Here is a 17389-nt window from a genome sequence, read left to right as displayed (position 1 = left end):
TTAACGCAACGTTTTATGAATTGCTCGCTTCCCTCTACTGGTCAAAATATAAAATAAATAAATAAAAAAAGTGAGAGAGAATTTTATGTAGATCCACAAAGGAAATTAAAAAGCTTATTATCTAGAACTGAGTGAACAGAAGATAATTAACGTAAGTTAGAATTGGAAATATCATATTTATGAGTTCCGAGCACATGAATGACCAATAAAGTCGTATTTACAAGTGAGAAACCTGATCGCCGTGTTTCTGAACTGTTTTAACATTGGTAATTGATTATGACATTGGAATGATTTTAATTCCGTGCTGCATTTCTGTTTTAATTAGGCGCTATGTACGAAACAGCTTAAGGTTCACATTGACGGATATAATGAGCATAGAGTTTTTCTTACACTGTAAAATTGTAAATGCCTTAAACTATTTATTTATTTATTTATTTATTTATAGGTGGAGATAGCTTAATAGGTGTGCAAGGCAAAACAAAACGCTCTTTCATTATATCTTAATAGTTTTTTTTTTTTTTTTTTTTTGTCTGTGTCTTTAGATTTTACCTTTTACTTGTGTCTGTTTCAGTAGACGCCAGATGGCAAACATCTGTGTCATTAAATTTGGACTAAATTCTGTATAGCTGTGTAATTTCTATTGGTGATACTAACTAAAGGAAGAAGGTGGACTATTTATAAAGGAGTGTAACACAACTCTGAACATGTGTTTCTGTCTATCAAATATAGCCACTGACACACACATGCACGCACAGGCACAGGCACAGGCACACACACACACACACACACACATGCTGTGTCCACCAGAGATCTTTCAGTGCTGATCTCCTCTGCCTTATGTGAAACAGACCAACTTGGCATTCTCAACTTTTGGAGAGGGTCTTATTTCTACCTTATTTAATTCTTATTTTGTTTGTCGCCTAGAAGTTGTGACACCAGCCATCAGTGCAGCCCAGTCTTCTTCTCCTTTTCTTTTTCATACCTCTGGATTTTTTTTCTCTTCTGTTTGGATTCTAAACTTTCCGAGTCTGGTACTTTCTTGATTCAGAGAGTTCACCTTCCCTTCTCTCTCCCCCCCAGTCTCCCATCCCTTTTAGCTCTTCCTTTTTCTGTCCTTTTTTCTGGCTATGCACCATGCTGTCCTCCCCTACTGTAATCCTTCAGCCCTATGGACTCCCTGTTTATCCCCAGACAGCCTCCTGCTACCCCAGCATTGTACAGGTAAACATGTCCCTTTTTTCTCTGTATCTTCTTCTTTCACATTCTCTTTGGAGTTTGTTTGTTTTTTTAATTTTACATTTTATTATGTTTTTATTTGTATTGTTATTTAAAAAAATTTCTGTCACATGTCAGGTAATATGTTGTATAAATCAACCAATCACTTACAAGCTAAAGGCTTGTGTATGTACTAAACAGTCATCCACCGATAGGTCTGCAGTGAGGACATCAAATGTGTTTCTCTCTGCTAGTGAAGGACGCTGTGTCCCGTTGTTAGTTATATTTGTCCCTGCAAGGTGGCCTACTGGAACTATGTGATTGTGTGTTTGTATGTGTGAGAGCGAAATTCCAGGACCGCTGATAAACGTTGTGCCTGCTCTTTCTCTCTGTTACACTCACTGTATTTTTAGTTTGTTCCTCTCGCTGCAGATTCCCTCTCACAGATATAGAAATAGATGTCTTAGGTTGCCTCTTGACTTTATCTGAAGTGATACACAGTGATAGATTATGTCATCTAAAGAGTAGGACTTGAGACAATGGAATTTTCTTAGTTGCGTCTGCTCCTTTAGTTGCTATTCATCTGCCATACTATACATACATAATTGAACCTTTTGTGTTTGAGCTGAATTATGTGGTTATTGTGGTTGATATTTATGTGTTCGTGCAAAATTGTATAATTTGGCTTGTGTGTTTGTGTGTGCATGTCTGTTTATTAATGGAGCAATGAATAAACAGACATTCAATATCATAAAATAAACCATAAAATGGACAATGATGTTAATCTGAGGAATATTATATGACTCGAATGTTGTTTATTTTTGAAATAATGACTAGGACAACCAATATTACATCGCTTATAAATAAATAAATTCATGAAATGCTAATTTAAATCTAAATTATTAAAAAAAGAGACTGCCGAGTGAAACAATGTCACTTGAATTATTCAGATTTTTATATCACTTTGAATCATTGTTATTATTGTTAATTATTAAAGTCTTGAAGTCTTTTCATTAATGGAAATAAAGCTGATAAAATAAAATAGAGAAATGTTGCCTTGACAAATAACTTAAATTTGAAGTACTCTACAATGAAAAATTAAAATGACCAAAAAAACTACTGAAACTAAAAATATTTATTTGAAATTTAATTTTATCATAACATATTTTTTTGAAAATTATAAAAATGACAACAAAAGGATTAAAACCAATAAAAATATAAGAAAGCAATATGTATAAATACTATACTAGTATACAAAAATACTAAAATAACATTGCTTTGGATAAAACGTCTGTTGATGAAGATTTAAGAATCTGGTTGCCAGGGAAAACAGTATTGTTTAGCCGTCATTATACAAAGATATCTGACCGCAGAATGCCAAAACTGGCCAATCAGAATCAAGTATTCCACAGAGCCTTGTAATAGGAGTACATAAGCAGTTCTTGTCATCAGTTCTGTGTGTGTGTTTGAATGATCCCGCAGCTGTCAGATCACGCACCTGGCATCCTGCCTGTGATCTATAACCCCAAACCTGACAGCTGATGAGGCCTGTGTGTGTGTGAGGGGGAGGAAATCTCCTATCAGTCAGTGTGACAGAAAATACATTTTAGGTTATTTAAACAGGAAACAGAACAGTTTATGAAAAAAATCTCAGAAGAAAACCTTTGCATGTTAGATAGCAACTAAGTGTGTCTGAACAATGATATCACGTTTATGCTTGTTATCCATATCTTCTGCAGTAGAACATGAAAGGGTGTTGTGTATGCAAGTTATAAGTGTATGTAAAAATCTCAACATGTGTGTACTGTTTGTACTTGTTGGATAAAGTCTCCAAAGTCTGAAGATCTTTGACTTGGTCTATGGCCAGCAGCAACGGCACACTGAGTGACATTTTGAGTCAGCAGTACTCAAAATGCTGTAGTGTTTCAGACAACACCTGTTTACATCTCGTAAATCTTTTACAGGGGTGTCAAGTAGCTCCTGGGTTTTTAAAAAAAAAAAGGAATGAAGGTAAGATGCCATGTTCTTGTAATCAGTAAGTAACATTGTAACTGGGGTGTATAATATCCCAGTTCTGAAAAATAGCTATGATAAGAAAGCTGTGTCTCTCAGTGTCACAGTTTATCAGTGAAGTCTAAATTTACTCTGCCTTATCAGCTCAGCGAAACAGCTGATAAAGAGTAAACATATGAAAAGTGAAAAGTGTGTGTGTGTGAAAAGCTTCAAACTGGTTTCATTTCTTTACGTCTATTATTTTATGTTATTTTATGTAATTTTATTTTATGTTAAAGACTCAGTAATGAAACCTACAAAAAATTAAAGGTTTACGTTACAAAAGTCTGTTAACCAAAGCTTGATGATACTACAATAATATGAATTTTCTGCATAAAAAGTGTTATAGTTTTTATTTGAGTGAATTTAATATCTTAAGTTTCCCATTTTCTATGTTTGCAGAATTCTAAGCAAACTGTTACGTCAATGTGTTTGATTGATCTTACCTGTTTTACCTGATCTATTGCATACACAATGCACACACTTCAGTAGTCACCGGAATCTGGTTGGTCTGGTTTAAATAAATAAATCAATTTGATTGTTTTTCACTGAACATGAATAGGATCATTGAGTTTTACAGAGCAGTTGAGTTGTTTGTGTGTTAGTATTAACTTATATCCAAATAGTCGTGTGTCTGTTGAGTGCCTAAGAGTAGGAGGGGGAAATGGGTTGATGATTGACATGAACAAATGAACACAGTTGGTGTAAAGACCCCCCTTGAGACTGGTTTGGTGCTCTGTGATTGGTGGGTGCGAGGGACTTATGGTGGGGTGGGCGGGTGAAAGCTTTGCATTAAAGCATGCGTCAGTTGTTGGTGAGTATTGGGTCGCCTGCGGAATGCAGTGAAGGGGTGAGATGTCTGATTTATACTCCTAAATTCAAACATTGTGTCTTTGTCAGGATCTTTATTTGATGTTAGACTTGGTTTTGCTGTAACAGAGTGTTGGCTTCTTTATAGCTGGTAAATTCAGGTCAGTTTTGGTGTAATAAAAAGTATTTTACCAAAATGAAGGTGGTATGGATTTGTTGTAAATGCTTTTTTGACTATTCTATTAGAAAAGCAGATTTTCAATACCTTCCAGAAATTACTTTTGTGGAAAAATTTGTTGCTGATAAGAATACTTGTCAAAAATCATGCTGAATCTTGTATAATAATATAAAAGTTGTAAAAATGATTTTGATGGGTTAAAGTAATGTAAAACCTATGTTACCGTGACTCAATGAGTTTACAGAAATAAGCTTCTGTTAGTAAACAGCATCTCTGTCTCATTTTAGGGTGCCGCTGCCCAAGAGGCGGGGCCAGGCAATGGTGACCCTTCACTTTCCCAGGTCTATGCCCCGCCTCCAACATATCCTCCACCTGGACAAGGCCCACCCACACCTGCTGCTCGGCTGCCACCCCTCGATTTCAGCGCTGTTCATCCAAACTCTGAATATTCAGATCATCATCAGTTGAGAGTTTATCAGGGCTCTCAGCATGACGGGACAGAGTCAGAGTCTATAACTGTCAATACCACGGTAAGAACAATCAATAAATGACTGGATTCAGAAGATAAAGGTGTTTTAAACATCAGTTTACAAAGGGGAGCTTCATCTAAAGTACATGTGGATAAATAAATAGTTTTTTTAACTTAACATATGAAATAGTGAAGAAAAAAAAAAAATCAAGCACAAACATTTATTTAAATAACCTAATTCACCTAAAACCAAGCATATCAATGTGAGTATGAAAAAATAAGATTTTACAGTGGGAAGCAATGTCCCACTGCGGTAAATTGTGTAGTGCAATCAGTGTATATTCTTTTCACGTATTTGCATTAGAGAAGGTATGCCAGGAATATGTATAGGCTGCTGATATATAATCTCATGCTTTGGTCCTCTGGGATCCCCTGGACTGAGATAGCTAAAAATACCTTTGTGTCCTTTACACATCCTTCCTTTGCTCTGTCCAAGTATGGCAATTCAACTAGCTCAGGGCACCATATAGAAGAATATTTAGACTTATTATGGAAGAAATACTGTCCTTACTTCCTTTTATACTCTCTAGTTCTTTTTTCTAAGAGGGAATAATTTGAAGTAATCTTAATTTAGAAATAATCTTTCTACTCTACATTTACTCTTAAACTGAATCTCATTCAGTTTGATTCTGAATCAGGTGTTTTCCAAGTAATACTTTATGCCAGGAGTTTTTAAACTGAGGTCAGGAGAACCCCAGGGGGCCACAATGTGGTGCTTGTTTCTGCAGAAAATTTGAGAGCAAGAGAAAAAATAAATATTACAAAATGTATTTTTTAGTGTTATCAAAGTTTACATGTTAACCTGAGTTATAGAAGAATCAGAAGAAGAATCATACAATTTTGGGGTGGTTGGCATTAAAGTTAGAAAATTCCTGATATAATCCCTGTGATTACTCAACAATATGACACATATTGTTATATACTGTGTATCTCACGCAGTGAATCAATCTGGAATACTTGAACAAACTTGAACAAATTATTATTTGCTATGACTTTTTGACTTGATAAATTCAATCTTGTGTTTTTAAGTGTGACCTATACAAAGAAATGCATTTACTTATGCTTTTTTAAGGCACCAGTAATGAGATGTCAGTCATGAATCCAGATGTAAATATTGTCTTGACAATCTGTAATTACTGAAATATTGTTTTTTGGACTCATGCCATAGCTTTATGTTCTTTAATGTGTATCGCCATATAAGTGTATGATTGTTATTGTTGTGTTACTAATGGCTCATCGGGTACAGTAATTGCAGAAGGCATTTTAAGTTGTGCCAAGGGAATTGTGGGAAGGATTGAAAATAATATTTCACCATGAAAGTATTTTTTCATTGAAAAGGTTCATGCAATGAGTTCTCTCTTTCTCTGTCACACCATTTTCTGTCCACATTGCTTATACCACTAGAGAGCGCCAGATATTTGGACTATGAGACGCCGCCGTGGAGGGAGGGGTCAAGGGGGGGAGTCGGACGGGATGACCCCTCCCCCCTCATCTATGTTTCCCAGGTCCAGTCAGAAAAGCACTCTGCATCGTGACGTGATATCATCACATACCTTCCCATCACACCTTTCCCCAATCTGTCACTTCTCCCAAAAACCCTCCCTGGCCTGTGTCTCTGGATGAATGTAATGATGATGATGATGATGGTGATGACGATGATGGTGTTTCAGCAGTATTTTCTGTGTGACACCTGCTGTGGTAGTCATTACAGCTAGCAATCAGCCCGGCCAGCTCAGAGTTAACCATAACCATGATTTGTTTGCGTGTGTGTGTGTGTGTGTGTGTGTGTGTATGTGTCTGTGCGTAAATCTCTGTGTTTCCTGCCTCTTCCTTCCTTATTAATATACAATTTTCTGTCTTGGTTCCAAGAATAGCAGTATACGATGTTGCAATTTTAAAGCTGACCTTTAAAGTTAGTCGCTGAAATACGTAAGCTGCTTGAATTCCCCTGTGTTTAGAGCTTCTGTCTTTCACTTTCTGTTTTGGGGTTCACTCGGTTCTAGACCCTTCCTCACCTTCTTGACATATTAGGATCAACAACACCCATCATTTCTCTTTTTTGCTACTTTATTGTTTTTTATCTTCTAATGCTGATTCTGTTTATTGGGCAATGCAGTGGAAATTAATTTTAATAGAGAAATAGAATGACCGAGACATTATGCAGCTTTTGGTGAAATGGCGTGAAAGTGAGAAGGATTAAATAAATTAGGGATACATTAATATTTAAATTCTGGCTGATACAAATAAATAATACATTTTTACGTGCAATAATCTATAAATGGACAATAATAAAATAAAATATTTTTTAATTTTAAAATGAAATTAAATGAGCATCACAACATAGTAATGTACAGCATGAAAGATGGAAAAAATCGATCAGGAGGGATGTCTGGGATGATGGTTAAAAAATAGTAAAAATGAAAACATTCATTCTACATGAATCAAACATTCATGTAGAATGAAAGGAAGGGAACATGATGAACCGAATGCACCCCCTTTTTCTGCTCAGATTAGAACTGTTTTGTTGCCCTTTAACCTTCAGATCTGTTATGGATGAGTTAAAGCAGAGGGCATTTTGCCTTATTGCTTCAACTTTTTCCATCCTTATGAAACAGATAAAGAATTGGCAATTTGTCTGTCCTTCTTTCTTGTTCTAATGACCATTCTTATCATTTGAATAACATTTTTTCCACTGCTTTTAAATTCACGTCACATGATTCCTGTTTTTTTTTTTTTTTTTTTTATTACCTAATTTTCTTGACCTTTTCTTCATTTTCCCTTCCTCATTTCATGCTCTGCTTGGCTACTTTTTCTTCTAGCTATTTCTCTTTTTGAACATTTTTAATACACCTTTTTTGACTTAATCCTTTTTTTTATAGTAACAGTTTTGTGCTGTTTGGTGAGGTATAGGATGTGCAGACATACGAACTGGCATCGTGATGCATTGTGGGATAGTGGATGTGTTGGGTTTGAAGCACAAATACTCCTATGTATTGATCTGCATGGGGACATTTTATTCACAGTCATGCACAATCAGTGCAGTAGGAAATGCTGTGTAACCATGCATTACATATGACAATCTTTCAGTTGCAGCGCTCAGAAAATGACACGTTGTTGAGTATGCTAGTAATCTTTAATCACTTTCAGCTGCTGATTTAATGAGTTAACTGAAGTTAAAATAAGATTGTGCTCTATTTTTAAAGCAAATTGTGTTTTTATGTCTATATCTAACAGGCATGTACCTAGACAGCTCACTAAAATGGGAACTTGATCACATTTCCTCACTTTTGCTTGAGAGGAATCACTGGATGAGGAATGCTCCTTTGCGTTTTGTTGTGGTCACTTTATAAAACCAGTTTTTCTCCCAGTAAAATGTTAGATTGTAATAAAGTTTGACAAGAAATCTTACAATAGAGTAGCAGTAGTTGGGTTTTCTGTAATGAAATGCATACTAATATTTCTTCTGTTTTTCTTCTCTTCAACATTCTTTCTATGTCTGTTGCCTCCTTCTCCACTTGTCCTCCCTCCCTATCTTTCATTCCTGTTTCCATCATAGGACGATTCTTTAGCACCTGTGACATCTGACCCACAGTCTCTCAGTGTTTCTGTGGCATCTGGAAGTGCAGCAGGAAGTGGAACAGAGGAAGACGGAGCTGGAAAGGCTCAACCCAAAAGGCTCCATGTTTCCAATATTCCTTTTAGGTTTCGGGACCCAGACCTCAGGCAAATGTTTGGGGTAATATAATTAGTTTTTGTCCCGAATGTAATGGATTACTCATCAAAAAAGTTTCAAAACAAAAGTGGGGTCCAAAACAACACTGGAACCATCTGACCTTCATTATATGGACAAAATAAAAACATTTTTCAAAGTATCCTCTAAAGTCAGTCATACAGGTTTGAAACAACATGAAGATGACTTAAAGATGACCGAATGTTCATTTTTCTGTGAATAATCCCTTCAGCTAAACCCATTCTCTCACCTGAAATCTGTTTAGTCAATATCTGTCTTTTATCTCTCAGCAATTTGGCAAGATTCTAGACGTGGAGATCATCTTTAATGAGAGAGGATCAAAGGTCAGTAAGTATTCCCAGTTGTGTCGAGTTGGTCACTTCTTTTTTTTTTTGAGTTTCAATTGGGATTCAGTCTGATTTCAATCCTTTTTTAGGGTTTTGGATTTGTGACATTTGAAAGTGCAGTGGAAGCAGATCGAGCGAGAGAGAAGCTCAACGGAACGATCGTTGAAGGAAGGAAGATTGAGGTATGAGGGTGATAAGTTTCCAGTCATTGGTAGAATGGGCAACTGAACAACTAAATAATTCTGCTTCTCAGGTGAACAATGCCACAGCAAGGGTGGTAACAAAAAAGCCTCAGACGCCATTAGTGAACAGTGAGATTCCTTCATAACATTCTGCCCAATATTTTACGCTATATACTTGTTACTCCTCACATTCAACTTCAAATTCATCTTCTCACCTATATGTCAAATCCTGTAGCTGCTGGGTGGAAAATCAATCCAGTAATGGGAGCCATGTATGCCCCTGAACTTTACACAGGTATATTTAATCTTGACTTTTATTCCATTTTTGAGTTAAAATATAATAGCTACTAGAAACTTCCTGTTCTAGATTGACTGTATGTAATTTGGTGTTAATTTTCACTTTTTTTGGTTTATTAGTCGCCAGCTTTCCTTACCCTGTTCCCACACCGACCTTGGCCTACAGAGGCTCTGCCCTTCGTGGACGTGGTCGGGCAGTTTACAATACAATCCGCTCAGCTGCAGCCGCCGCCACACCAGCCGCAGTACCAGCCTATCCAGGGTCAGTAGATATTGTTATGACCATTGATACTATAAAGCACAGCCATATCACCCTGCAGCCCAAGACTGGTTGCCCACTGAAGCTAAGCAGGGTTGAGCCTGGTCAGTACCTGGATGGGAGACCTCCTGGGAAAACTAGGTTGCTGTTGGAAGAGGTGTTAGTGAGGCCAGCAGGGGGTGCTCACCCTGTGGTTTGTGTGGGTCCTAACACCCCAGTATAGTGACGGGGACACTATACTGTAAAAAGCACCGTCTTTCAGATGAGACATTAAACCGAGGTCCTGACTCTCTGTGGTCACTAAAAGTCCCATGGCACTTCTCGTAAAGAGTAGGGTAAAACCCTGGTGTCCTGGCCAAATTCCCTCCACTGGCCCTTATCAATCATGGCCTCCTAGTTATCCCCATCCACTTGATTGGCTCTATCTCTCTCTCCTCTCCACCTGTAGCTGGTGTGTGGTGAGCGCACTGGCGCCGTTGTAGTGTGGCTGCCGTCGCATCATCCAAGTGGATGCTGCACACTGGTGGTGGTTGAGGAGAGACCCCCATATGATTGTAAAGCGCTTTGGGTGTACGGCAATACACAATAAAAGCGCTATATAAATGCATCATTCATTCATTCATTCATTCATAAAACATTTAGTTAGTATTTATAGGTTGAAAAAAAGCAAAGTTCTGTGCACATATGTTATGTAATTTACATTCAGTTTCATTAAGCTTATATTTAATTGTAATTTTTTTATTGTATTTATGCCATTATGTAATTTACTGCCTACTTTGTCTCCTGCAGAGTGGTGTATCAAGATGGATTGTATGGTGCTGAGATCTATGTAAGTTACCAGTCAACTTCTCTTTATTTACCAGCCTCTCTAAGAGCAGTTCCACAAAAACTTGATTGCTCAAAAAAACAAAAAACACAAGATGTGTTATGAATAACAATGGTGAGGGCTGTTGAAGCTTTGGTTTACGAGAAGTAGATAATGTGACATTTTGTACAGTGCCAGGATCTTGTGGTGCACTGTTATCTAAATATCTGCTACAACTAATATCAGGCTGCGTTTACACTGCAAGTCTTAATGCACAGATCCGATCTTCTGACCATATCCGATTTTTTGGCCTGTCTGTTTGCATTCATTTTAGACACGACTGGTATCCGATATCTGTGTTTACATTAATTCCTGCTCAAAAGGATTGTCTGCATTGATCGCTTTACTATGCACATGGTAGACCCTCAGGTTTTAAATGGCCGTGCTATTAAAATTATTTAAATAATTCACGTCTAATGGCCATTATTATTTGCCAGCCATGGCTGTCCTGGATGTTTTGCAGCACAAAATCAGATAAAGACCGGAAAATAACAATTTTAATTTGTTAGACTATTTTATCTACAGCTGAGGTAGAATTCTTTAGAGAAATGTATTATATATATATATATATATAAATCATATATATATAATACATTTCTCTAAAGAATTAATACATAACTGTGGTTTATCACACCTGAGTTCAGTTTCTCTAGCCACACCCAGGCCTGATTACTGCCACACCTGTTCGCAATCAAGAAATCACTTAAATAGGATTCACTGCCTGACAAAGTGAAGTAGACCAAAAGATCCTCAAAAGCTACACATAATGTTGAGATCCAGAGAAATTCAGGAACAAATGAGAAAGAAAGTAATTGAGATCTATCAGTCTGGAAAAGGTTATAAAGCCATTTCTAAAGATTTGGGACTCCAGTAAACCACAGTGAGAGCTATTATCCACAAATGGCAAAAACATGGACCAGTGGTGAACCTTCCCAGGAGTGACCGGCCGACCAAAATTACCCCAAGAGAGCGCAGCGACGACTCATCCAAGTGGTCACAAAAGACCCCACAACAACATCTAAAGAACTGCAGGCCTCATTTGCCTCAGTTAAGGTCAGTGTTCATGACTCCACCATAAGAAAGAGACTGGGCAAAAATGGCCTGCATGGCAGAGTTCCAAGACGAAAACCGCTGCTGAGCAAAAAGAATATAAAGGCTTGTCTCAGATTTGCCTGAAAACATCTTGATGATCCCCAAGACTTTTGGGAAAATACTCTGTGGACTGACGAGACAAAAGTTGAACTTCTTGGAAGGTGCGTGTCCCATTACATCTGGCGTAAAAGTACAGCATTTCAGAAAAAGAACATCCTACCAACAGTAAAATATGGTGGTGGTAGTGTGATGGTCTGGGGCTGTTTTGCTGCTTCAGGACCTGGAAGACTTGCTGTGATAACTGGAACCATGAATTCAGCTGTCTACCAAAAAATCCTGAAGGACAATGTCCGGCCATCTGTTCGTGACCTCAAGCTGACGCGAACTTGGGTTCTGCAGCAAGACAATGACCCAAAACACACCAGCAAATCCACCTCTGAATGGCTGAAGAAAAACAAAATGAAGACTTTGGAGTGGCCTAGTCAAAGTCCTGACCTGAATCCTATTGAGATGCTGTGGCATGACCTTAAAAAGGCGGTTCATACTCGAAAACCCTCCAATGTGGCTGAATTACAACAATTCTGCCAAGATGAGTGGGCCAAAATTGCAATTACCACAAACGCTTAATTGCAGTTGTTGCTGCTAAGGGTGGCCCAAGCAGTTATTAGGTTTAGGGGGCAAGCACTTTTTCACACAGGGCCATGTGGGTTTGGATTTTGTTTTCCCTTCATAATAAAAAAACTTCATTCAAAAACTACATGTTGTGTTTACTTGTGATATCTTTGATTAATATTTAAATTTGTTTGATGATCTGAAACATTAAAGTGTGACAAACGTGCAAAAAAAAAACAGGAAGGGGACCAACACTTTTTCACACCACTATATATATATATTTATATAAGATTGTATTTATTGAAATTAATTCGACTGAGTTAACGAGAGAGAGAGAGAGAGAGAGTGATTGTGAAGCATTGCGAACAAGCTTGTCGGTTTAATTCCAAAAACTGCTAAGTTATCACCTAGGTGGGGGAGTGAATAACCAACACTCTCTCCACCCTCAATACCACGACTGAGGTGAGACACCCAACTGCTCCCCGGGCGCCGCAGCTTTGCCTGCCGACTGTGTGTACACTTGGATGGGTTAAATGCAGAGCACAAATTTCGAGTATGGGTCACCATACTTGGCCACACACCACTTCCCTTCCCTTCCCTTCCCTTAATGGCATTTTAATGCCGGAGTGCTGTATGCGCTCGCATTTTATTGAAATTAATTCAAATTAATTAATGAGAGCGAGAGAGTGAGAGAACGAACAAACGCATGCACCCACGTGCGAGGGAGAGAGTGATTTGTGAAGCATTGCGAACAAGCTTGTCGGTTTAATTACAAAAACTGCTAAGTTATCACCTCATTGCTGAGAAATATAATGTAGCTTTTAGCTGTTGTATTTTCAAAATTCACGGGGCAGGGGTTGAAAACCAGCTCCTGAATGTGCAATTTCTTACCTAGTTTCCATCTCAATAAAATGCGAGCGCATATAGCACGCCGGCATTAAAATGCCATTAAGGGAAGGGGTGTGTGGCCAAGTATGGTGACCCATCCAAGTGTACACACAGTAGTGAACATACACCCAGAGCAGCCAATGCTGCGGTGCCCGGGGAGCAGTTGGGGGTTCGGTGTCTCACCTCAGTCATGGTATTGAGGGTGGAGAGAGTGTTGGTTATTCACTCCCCCCACCTACAATCCCTGCCGGCCTGAGACTCGAACCCACGACCTTCGGATTACAAGTCCAACTCTCTAACCATTAAGCCACGACTGCCCCATTAAAAATCTTTATGAGCAAACGTGTCACCCTCGCATTGGGAGTTCTGTGGAGAATATGTGTGTTTAGACGTAGGTCGGATGTCCAGATATCGGATATGTATCTGATTTAAAAGAACGTGGAAACGGCTCAGATCGGATACGAAAAAATCGGATCTCGTGCAGATTTTTGTTTACACGCATGCATCAAATTCCGATCTGTGTCAGATATGGGCAAAAGTTCTGATTTTTTTCTGCCAGTGTAAACGCAGCATCAGTTTCTAAATAAAATGTCAATTGAATAGAATTGATCTCCAAAGTGTTTTACTGACTTTTTAATCAGCTAATAGCCTATTTTCTTTTTTATCAAACCTAACTCCTAACTCAAACTGTAACCTTGAATCTAGTTGGATGTTTTGAAATTTCATTTAAAATCCAAAATGAATTTTAACCTAACACCAGGTTGCTCCATTGGGAGAGTTCATGTAGTAAAAAATGTTTTTGCAATTCAAATTGTTTTATGAATGATTAACAATGTAATGCAATACTCAAACCATCCTGTTTTTAGGGAGGATATCCAGCCACATATCGAGTGGCCCAGACCGCCTCAGCAGCTGCAGCAGCCACATACAGTGATGGGTAAGAACCTTAATCTATCTATCTATCTATCTATCTATCTATCTATCTATCTATCTATCTATCTATCTATCTATCTATCTATCTATCTATCTATCTATCTATCTATCTATCTATCTATCTATCTATCTATCTATCTATCTATCTATTAATTCATTAATTCATTTATTTTAAGATACGGAAGAGTCTATGCCACAGCAACAGACCCCTACCATCACTCAGTGGGACCCACCACCACTTATGGAGTTGGAACAATGGTAAGTTACAGTGTGAACTTACCACACATGGCGAAAACAGTCAGTTGTTATTAAACACACTTTCTTGATATAAAGAAATGTCTAATTTCTTCTATTTCTTCTATTACAATCAGGCAAGTTTGTACCGTGGAGGCTACAACCGCTTTACTCCGTACTGAATAAAATCAGCTCTGTGACTCACGTCTGACAAACGAAGAGACTTTCGCTTGCTGTGTGAACTTCTATCTGCTGAGGAACTGTTTGGTCTTGAGATTGTAAATACTGATAATATTTATTAGGGAAAAAAGGTGAATCCAGGCTTAAAATATAATTAATTATATTTATGGACTTTTAATTCTTAATTTAAGAAAATACCCCACCCAAAAAAAGAATAGTACTTACTTATCAGACAGTGTCTAGCTGATCATGTTATGTACAGTACATACAGATACTTTCATCATGGCGTGATATGGAAGTTATCATATAGAAATTATCATAAGTTATCGAGCCTCACAGGAACAAAGAGTCCCAAAAGATTTTATTACAACCTCTGGATCTGTTGCACTGCTGAAGGATAGATAAAGACAGATACCTCTAGTGGAACTTTCCCCAGACTGAGAAATGCAAAACTCTGAACCTGTCTAGTATGTAAAGGACTGTGTGCGTGTTGGAGTGTCTTTGGAGTGTTCGAGTGCATGTAATTTTTCTGCTGTCAGAAGCAGTACTGTGAGATACAGCAATGGCACTGGGGTTGGTGATACATGTTCTCTCTCAATGTAATCTACCTCTGAGCTAAACACATCTTTATTCTAAACTAATGCAAACTATTCACCTGCTTTCTTATGGAGCTACTTCAAAATCTTGTTTTGGGGTTTTTTTTTTTTACAAAAACTTAAGGTGCTTTCCTCTTTGATTTTCTCTAGTCAATTCCTGTTAAGTCATGCTGAGCAGTCATTTGTGGTCCACTCATCGTTCAAATGCTATCTTTGCTTCAACAACTAGTTCTGTATACTTTTTCAGTCTTTATTCTTCTCTTTTGCCACTTAAACTCCTTTCATGCTTATTTTAACCTGTTGTGTGCTTTACTTCCATTGCCTGTTTGCTTTCAAATACTTTATTCTTTCTTAACTAAAGGCTATGCGCATTAATGTCTACTTAAGATAATTTTTAAATGGCAAATGATAAAAAATGAATCAACATTGATTTTGAAGACTATTTAGATGTTTTCTATCATCTCTAGAGAAATGTTCTGTGCCTTTCTTTCTTTCTTTCTTTCTTTCTTATATTTTTCTTTCTTCCTTTTTTCTCTTTCTTTCTGTCTTTCTTTGTTTTTCTTCCATCCTTTTTTCTCTTTCTTTCTTTCTTTCTTTCTTTCTTTCTTTCTTTCTTTCTTTCTTTCTTTCTTTCTTTCTTTCTTATATTTTTCTTTCTTTCTTTCTTATATTTTTCTTTCTTTCTTTCTTTCTTTCTTTCTTTCTTTCTTTCTTTCTTTCTTTCTTTCTTTCTTTCTTATATTTTTCCCTTTCTTCCTTTTTTCTCTTTCTTTCTTTCTTTCTTTCTTTCTTTCTTTCTTTCTTTCTTTCTTTCTTTCTTTCTTTCTTATATTTTTCTTTCTTTCTTCCTTTTTTCTCTTTCTTTCTGTCTTTCTTTGTTTTTCTTCCATCCTTTTTTCTCTTTCTTTCTTTCTTTGCTTGATTGTTTTCTTCTACTACTAAACTTCCTCTTTTAGTCCTATAGAATCTCCTTTACACTTTGATAATAATTTCTATCCCAACGCCTTTTAATATTACCTGCTTTATTTGTTTTTTCCTTTTATTCTCTGGCTGTCTGGTTTATTCTTGTTTCCATTTCTCTGTTTCGCTTCTTGTTTTTTCTCTATTTCATTCCTTCTGTGGGCTGATTGCTGTGCTTTTACTCGTGCAAATCTTTTTAATCAATTTCTTTCACTTTGACTCTCACTGTGCACAAGGCTCATTATTTATTCTTATAGCTAATTTCTTACAAATTTTGCCCCTTGGGTGCTTTTCATTTTCTGTATGCTTTCTTTTCACCTCTCTGATCTTCTTTTTTCTTACACTTCCTCTTTGTCTTATGTTCTCTTTCTTCATTTCTTCTGCATTAACCTAACCTAAAAATAATTTCCTTCTCTTTTCTCTCTCTCTCTCGTTCAACAAGACGGCTTGATTATTTATCTCACAGCTATTATAGGACCCTGTGATGTCATTGCTGTATCATATTTTTGTTCTTGTTCTTTTTCAACTCACTAAAGTGTAAGCTACTCTGTGGCTGAATTGTACATTAAAGTAGTTTAATTATGTAAGATGTCTGTCTGGTCACTGTAGAACATTAGTTGCATTATTTTCATTTTGAAACCTTACAACAAATAACTCTTTTCCTGAGAAGGTGAAGATGGTCATGTTTGAAATGACATTTATGGTTTGATATATGTAATGCCACACCTATCTTACACCATAGGGACTTTTCCACACGTCTTCTCTTTATTTTGCTTAGAGCATTAAGGCAATGTAATGATTCTGAAAAGCTAGAACTGGCAAAACCTGTTCACTCCCATTCCATGACTGTGATTATTTTAATATGTAAACATAACTGTAACTTAACTGTAAAGTCGTTGTCCCTTTTATATTTTTCTTTGAGTGCTCATTTTACATGTAAACACACAGTACAGCCAACGTCTTTAACTGATGTGTATCTTGATTTTGTCAGATGACGTTGTAGTTATAAATCAGAACAGAAACTTGGAAATGGCTTGGAAGTGACTACTGGTTAAGAGATAAGAGTTAAGAGACTCAGATTATGCGATTTTGGACACAGCAGAAGATATTACAAGCAGGTGTTCTGAAATATCCAGTGTCTGCGATATTCCGTTTTATTTTAATATAATATTTTAATATTCATGAATTTTCTGTTGGAGTAACAAACAATATTAGTGTACATGCTCCCTGGATCACAGAAACTTTTTTCAACAAGGTAATTATGTTTTAGTTTCGAAACAAACTAGTTAAGTTTGTTTCTTTTTTTACCTTGAAATACCAGTTTCAAATAATTCTGATATAGTACACCGATAATAATAATGTAAGTTTTAGGTGCAAAATTCTGTGAAAAGCCCGGATTGCTTTACAGCAGTACCAAATGCACAACAAGT

At 37.0% G+C, this 17389-nt stretch overlaps 1 protein-coding gene across 2 annotated transcripts; it reads left to right on the top strand.

Annotated features, from left to right (window-relative positions):
* Positions 1-29: 29 nt before the first annotated feature.
* Positions 30-16543, top strand: LOC306877851 (RNA binding protein fox-1 homolog 1-like). Of its 2 annotated transcripts, XM_079429847.1 has the most exons (13): positions 30-151; positions 928-1221; positions 4543-4785; positions 8341-8520; positions 8805-8858; positions 8951-9043; positions 9115-9172; positions 9279-9338; positions 9461-9602; positions 10389-10428; positions 13923-13993; positions 14166-14247; positions 14361-16543. In XM_079429847.1, the coding sequence occupies exons 2-13, from the start codon at positions 1135-1137 to the stop codon at positions 14403-14405; spliced, it is 1155 nt and encodes a 384-aa protein (XP_079285973.1). In that variant the 5' UTR covers positions 30-151; positions 928-1134; the 3' UTR covers positions 14406-16543. The 2 variants fall into 2 exon arrangements, with proteins under 2 accessions (XP_079285973.1, XP_079285972.1); XM_079429846.1 differs by lacking the exon at positions 30-151 and having other exon boundaries at positions 770-1221.
* Positions 16544-17389: the final 846 nt, after the last annotated feature.

Source organism: Barbus barbus (genome assembly GCF_936440315.1).
Source record: "Barbus barbus genome assembly, chromosome: 12".
Taxonomy (NCBI): Eukaryota; Metazoa; Chordata; class Actinopteri; order Cypriniformes; family Cyprinidae; genus Barbus; species Barbus barbus.
Note: the sequence above shows the minus strand (reverse complement) of the source record. Positions and strands in the feature narration are given on the sequence as shown.